This window comes from Myotis davidii, unplaced genomic scaffold (assembly GCF_000327345.1).
Source record: "Myotis davidii unplaced genomic scaffold, ASM32734v1 scaffold2782, whole genome shotgun sequence".
In the NCBI taxonomy this organism is placed as follows: domain Eukaryota; kingdom Metazoa; phylum Chordata; class Mammalia; order Chiroptera; family Vespertilionidae; genus Myotis; species Myotis davidii.
The window spans coordinates 71,364-78,411 of record NW_006293227.1 but is presented as its reverse complement, the minus strand read 5'-3'; the positions used below and the strand labels follow the sequence as shown (position 1 = coordinate 78,411).

The window sequence follows — 7,048 nt, the reverse complement described above, 5'->3', positions numbered from 1 at the left end:
TAAAACAAACATTTATATCTTTGATATTTATTTTATATATTTAAATGCCATTTAACAAAGAAAAATCAACCAAAAAAATGAGTTCGCGTGTCACCTCTGACACATGTGTCAAAGGTTCGCCATCACTGGGCTAGAGGAATCCTCATTCATAAATAATTACCCTAAATGTAAATGGACTGAATTCACCAATAACGAGGCACAGAATAGCAGACTGGATCCAAAAAACAAAACCCAACCATATGCTTTCAGGAGACATATCTAAGCTGCAAAGACAAAGGTAGATTCAAAGTGAAAGGGTGGAAAATGAGTCTCCAAGCAAATAGCACCCACAGAAAAGCAGGTGTAGCCATACCTGACAAAATAGAATTCACCTTAATCAATAAAGAAAAAAACTTCCATAATTAAAAAAAAAAAGATAAAAAAGGTAACAAGAGACAAAGATGGACATTTTATAATGATAAATAGTTGGGGATCTTAAAACCCCATTCACAGCTTTAAACAGATCATCCAAACAGAAAATCAATAAAGAAATATCGGCCTTAAATGATACATTAGATCAAATGGATATAATTGACATCTACAGAGCTTTCCATCCCAGAACATCAGGTTATACATTCTTCTCCAGTACACAATGATAGACCATATACTTGGTCCCAAAACTAGCCTCAACAAATTCAAGAAGAATGAAATTATACCAAGTATATTCTCTAACCACAATGCTTTGAAATTAGAAATCAACTGCAAAGAGGAAGTAAAGAAACCTACAAATATGTGGAGGTCAAACAACATATTACTAAAAAATGATTGGGTCAAAGAAATAAAAGGTGAGATCAAAAGATATATACAGACAAATGAGAACGACAATATAACATATCAAAATTTTTGGGATGCGGCAAAAGCACAGGCCCTTCTGGGGCCAGACAGAAGGGAGGAAGTGGGAGGGGCCTACACAGGACTGAGTTCTATCAGGGTCCCTCCCAGGACCACAGGGTCCCAGGGGGCAAGAGCAAGAAGGGCTCTTCCCTGCTTGTCAGCCAAACAGCTTCTTCAGGAAGGCCTCCAGCTGGTCCTCACCCTTGATGCCCACACAACAGACACCTCATACTCTAGGGCAGTGATGGCGAACCATTTGAGCTCGGCGTGTCAGCATTTTGAAAACCCCTAACTTATCTCTGGTGCCGTGTCACATATAGAAATTTTTTGATATTTGCAACCATAGTAAAACAAAGACTTATATTTTTGATATTAATTTTATATATTTAAATGCCATTTAACAAAGAAAAATCAACCAAAAAAATGAGTTTGTGTGTCACCTCTGACACGCGTGTCATAGGTTCGCCATCACTGCTCTATGGGAAGGTCTGTGTGGTCGTCAATATCCACCTTGGCCATCACCACCTTCCCATGCTGCTTGGCCACCACCTTCTCTAACCTTGGCCCCAGGATCTTGCAGGGGCCACACCACTGTGCATGAAAATCTACAACCATGGGTGTCTCACTGTTGACAACTCATTCTTGAAAGTCAGGTCCTGGAAGTTAAAGGTTGTTGTATAGACTGGTGGTATGGGGGGATGTTACTGTCAGGTTACCAAGACTTTGTGGGGTCTACGGAGATATGGAAGTGAGGGGTGCCCACCGACCTTGAGATTTCCTGGAGATGTCAGGTACCTCCTCAGGAGAAGTCGCTGAACTATCAGAGACCCCGGCTCTCTGGAGGGCAGGCCCTCCCAGCCTGGGCCTCCGCCCACTCGGCCGCTGGACCCCACGGGAAGGTGCCCGCAGAGTGCATCAGCCAAGACACCAACCACCTCCAGCCACCCACATGGGTCTGCTCTCATGTATCTTTTAGCTCTTGGCACCCAGAAAGGCTTGGATGTACTTGTCTTCTTTGATAAAAGTTAGAAAGTGCTTCTTAGATTTTCTCTCATTAAAGAGGGGCAGAGTGAAAAATGTGGCAGAGGAGGCTTTGGCGTTGGATTAAACAGTGATATCAGAAAATGTAGGACATTTTCCCTTTTGAAGTGGGAGGGGTCACTATTAGAGTAACAAAAGGATACACGTAAGTTGGGATGCCTTTTGCAGCCAAGTATTTCCGTATAAGTCGCTCAGTACCATACCAGTTGAAACCTTTCGTAGCATGCCCAATGCGTGGGAGGTGGACACTTGCTGTTGAAAAGAAGAAAGATTATGATGTCTTCCTTCATCAAAAATGGATTGGTGGATATATATATACACATGTAGATATCCATCACTTAAATTGTTCTTCTATTTTATATATATATATATACACACACACATATATATACATACATACACACACACACATACACAAAGGAGAAAATAATCTTTACTCTTAGTCACTCTGTGGTTTCCAGCAGACCAAACGTACATAATCATGGAGCATCCCACTCAAAGCATACAATTATAACATCAAGAATATTCTGGGGAGGGATGTAATACGGAAAAATAATTCTGTTGAACACAAGGACTGACCTACAGGTAGGCCCTGGAAAGAAGCAGGTACAATGGAAACAGAATATATGATCAATGGTCGAGATGTCATCAAAATCAGCAAAGATTCTTTAACAAGTCAATCAGTTCAACAAACTCTGAGATATACAAGGTTTGGAAACAACACTAAACTATGGTTTTTGACAGAGAACTGTCTGCTGATGTGGACTGTGACTCTCCAAGAGAGGACACGATAGAGGGCATTTTCCAACTGCATATGACCAGTTTACTTCATCTCTGGTGCCTCCTTCCTCATCTGTAAAATCATGACTCATGTCCCCCAGTGGATGCAGATGGTATACAGAGATCACAGATACAGGGATACAGAAAAAAGACTTTACAAATACAAGATGACAAGGTGGTACTTCTCTGGCCTCTCACATCGGGACTTACCTTTATATGTATACTGAACAGGTTCTTGACATTTCTCACCCCTTAAAAACCGTATTACAGAAATCCATCTACTCGTGAGGACAAATGGAGGAGCTCACCTTTCTTTTTCTTTGCTGCTAAAGAAATCTTCTTCAGGCCCTCTTCTAGGGCTGTCATCTTAATTCCGGACAGGACATTGGAGCGATCACGGTGCTGAGCCACAATCAAGGCCAACTAGGAGAAACCATCATTAATAGCTGACACGGCATGAGATGGCTACACAGCCAACTAAGTGACCTGCCATTGGAGGGGGTGTGAGCAGTCTCCCAATAGGCATAGCCCTATATGGATCACTCAAGACAGCTCCACCTCTTTTTTTTTTAATATTTTATTGATTTTTTACAGAGAGGAAGGGAGAGAGAGAGAGAGTTACAAACATCGATGAGGGAGAAACATCGATCAGCTGCCTTCTGCACATCTCCTACTATGGATGCGCCCGCAACCCAGGCACATGCCCTTGACCGGAATCGAACCTGGGACCTTTCAGTCCGCAGGCTGACGCTCTATCCACTGAGCCAAACCAGTTTCGGCAGCTCCACCTCTTTTGAATGCTCTGCCTGAGTAGCCATATACTATCAAATCTATGATTTCACACCCCATTGGAATTGTTTTATCTTATTTTGTGGCAACTTTATATAAGCTTTTCTTACTCTTTTTAAGATATGTTAAAATCTGACACCCAACTGGCGTGGCTCAGTGGCTGAGCGTCGACCTATGAACCAGGTGGTCACGGTTCAATTCCCACTCAGGGCACATGCCCGGGTTGCGGGCTCAATTCCCAGTGTGGGACATGCAGGAGGCAGCCAATCAATGATTCTCTCTCATCATGGATGTTTCTATCTGTCTCTCCCTCTCCCTTCTTCTCTGAAATAAATAAAAATATATTTTAAAATTAGAAGAAGAAAAAAAAAACCTGAGTCCAAGACATGTTGGCCTTTCTAAATGCTCTCAAAGATAAAGAAGGAATTTTTCAGAGTCTTTGGAGCAGAAAGGCCTTTTGAGGTTCTTGTACTCCAGCCCACTAGCTGATGCTCAGGTAAGCTCTGCAACCACCAGGATAAGCTGTCATTCTATCTCTGTTCACAATGCCAACTATCTCCACCCTCCTAATCGAAGAGGAGTAGAGCTGGAGAGAGTGTCAAGGCAATATCTGGGACTTACACCAGTAGTCACATCATAGTCTTGGTTGTACTCACTGTAAACAGTTTTTTCTGAGTTACTGGCTTCTGAGCTTCTTATGCACAACCACTGTGTCATTCTCATTTTTTAGCATTTTAGAAATGACTGAATGACTAAACAAGCAGAAACCACTTCGTTGTTAGGCACGCAGGCCATTAACTTCAAGAAAAGGTCCCCCCAGCCTAGTTTCTGAATGTCTTGTTTAAGTCAGTGAAGTTTTCGGTTTTTTGTTTTTTTAATCCTCACCCAAGGACATGTTCATTGAATTTTAGAGAGAGAGAAGGGAGAGAGAGAAACATTGATATGAGAGAAAAAAAAATCGATTGGTTGCCTCCCACATGTGCCCCAACTGGAGATTGAACCCATGACCTTTTGGTATATGGGACAAGGCTCCTACCAAGTGAGCCACACCAGTCAGGGCTAAGTCAGTGAAGTTTGGCCCAAAATTTGAATGAATTCAGGCCCTGGAGAAAGCTAAGTTAGTGGTAAATAAAACATTTTACAATAATTCCAAATGACAGGCAAGTGGGAGACACTTAAGATACAAAAGAATTTTAATGCAGGCAGAGGAAATGTGGATTGGTTCTTCTTGGCTTATGACTGGCTAGAAAACAAGGTCTTTTATAGAACTTTTCATGTAACAAATGACTAAACCGTCAGAGTTTTTTAGTCATGTTTTCCTATTCATTCAGCAAGTGTTTATTGAGCATTTCCTATAAGCCATACTGCATGCAATATTGAGGATAAAAAGACAAAATTAAACTCTGCAATTAGGAGGGGCCTGTCCTCTATATCAGTGGGGAGAGGGAGGAAGTGGGGGGCAGTGTTCCAGAAGCTGTGATGAACAGAAGCACGGGGGATGACAGAGTGCACCAGAAGGTGAGGTTCAACCTGCTTAAGGGCTGAATTGTGTCCCCCCAAATCCGTATGTGGAAGCCCTAACCCTCAGTACTTCAAAATGTGATTGTGTCTGGAGAGAAGACCTTTAAACAGGCAATCAAATTGAAAAGGTCTTTAGGGTGGGGCTAATCCAATCTGACCGACTCCTCACAGGAAGAAGAAATTTGGGCACAGAGGAAAGACCATGTCCTCACATAGCATGAAGCCAACCACCTGCAAGCCAAGCAGAGAGCCCTCAGAGGAACCAGCCTTGCCAGCACCTTAACCTTGGACTTGTGGCCTCCAGAACTGTGAGAAAATAAGTTTCAGTTTCGGAAGCCACCCAGCCTGTGGTACTTTACGGCAGCCCTGGCAAACAAATTACAGTGACAGAGTTCAGGAGGAGCGGGAGCGGTTTCCAGGGGAGGTGATAGGAGCCATATTTTAGCTCTGATAGGAGATGTGTGTTTGTTCCACTTACCAAATCTTGCCCTTGTTTTCTTGACTCTCTATCATCAATAGGAAATAAAAGGACACCTCCCAGACTCAAGTCTGCGGTAAAAGGAAAAGGAGCAACAGAGAGATCATTAAGTTCACTGCAGACTGAGTTCAATCGGGTTTCAAATTTGCCTTTTCTCACTCGCCTGGACCCAGTCACTGTCTCAGCTAAATACTCCCTTTTTCCCCCTCAAAAACATTTTTTTCTACTTTATATTTATTCTTACAAAAGTTTACTACTGACGTTATTGAACACCCTACTATTCCAGGCATTGTGCTCTAAGCCTGGGGATTCAGACATGAATAGGACGACATTCACTGTAAGTGCCCTAACTTCTGTGTCTTTAAAGAGCTCAGTCCACGGAGTGGCTTCCTGCTCTCCATTCAGTAGCACCATGGCCTTTGGGAAGCTGAGACATTTTTGCCTAATATTTATGTTTACCACTGTCAAAAAGAGATGGCTTAGTTCCCCAAAAAGCTCAAGTTTTACGAAAAATTGAGATCCTGGCACAGTACTTTACATATAAAAAATAATACTTTCTAAATAGAAATTACTCAGCTAAGGTAGATTAACATATTTCTTTCCTGGCTCATGTACAAGGTTTTATTGTATAAAAAAAATACTCTTCTTTGTTCAGAAATATAAATGGAATCAGTAAGAACTGAAAGAAAAGTGCCTGTTAAATCTGTTCAAATAACATCTGATAAGTTTGAGCTCTCAAGGTAAAGTCCATAATTGAAATAATTCCTAAACAAAACCTGTTTCTTGGGCAAGGACTTAATACTCATGTTTGGCTTCAGAGGACCTGACCATATTCTGGAACTCACCGTTAGCGTTAGGTTATATTTTACATGTTTTTCCCCTACTCTGTGACCAGAATGTTGACGTGAGGAAGACTGTCAGAAGCACTTTAAGTTTTTATTTTTTTCTTCCCAACTTCCCACCCCACCTTCCCTTTGGGCAGCCATCAGCTTTTTCTCTATAAATATGGATGTTTCTATTTTGTTTTTGTTTATTCGTTTTGTGGGTGTGTGTTGTTTTATAGATTCCACATATGAGTTAAATCATAGGGTATTTCTCTGTCTGACTTATTTAACTTAGCATAGTACCCAGTAGGTCCATCCATGTTGTCACAAATGACAAAATTTCATTCTTTTTTATTGCTGAGTAATATGTACCACATCTTCTTTCTTCATTCATGTACCGATGAACATTTTGGTTGCTTCCATATGTTGGCTATTACTAATAATGCTGCTATAAACATAGGGTTGCATATCTCTTTTCAAATTAGAGTGTGTCTTTTTTCTTTGGATAAATACCCAGAAGTGGAATTGCTGGATCACATGAAGGCTTTATTTTTATTTTGGGAGGACTTTCCATACTGTTTTCCATAATGGCTGCACTAATTTATAATCCCACCAACAGTGCAGAAGAGTTCCATTTTCTCTATATCCTAACTAACACTTATTTGTTCATTTATTGATGAGAGCTATTCTGAAAGGTGTGAGGTGATACTGTGGTTTTAATTTACATTTCCCTTGTTTATAA

General features: G+C 41.2%; 1 protein-coding gene across 1 annotated transcript in view; it reads right to left on the bottom strand.

The window, feature by feature from the left end:
- The window catches only part of CHD1L (chromodomain helicase DNA binding protein 1-like), a 45,701-nt gene that overhangs the window by 2,791 nt on the left and 35,862 nt on the right, over positions 1–7,048 (bottom strand). Inside the window, 3 exon segments of the mRNA XM_015565963.1 lie at positions 2,058–2,166; positions 3,003–3,117; positions 5,483–5,553. Coding sequence (XP_015421449.1) covers positions 2,058–2,166; positions 3,003–3,117; positions 5,483–5,553 — 295 coding nt within the window.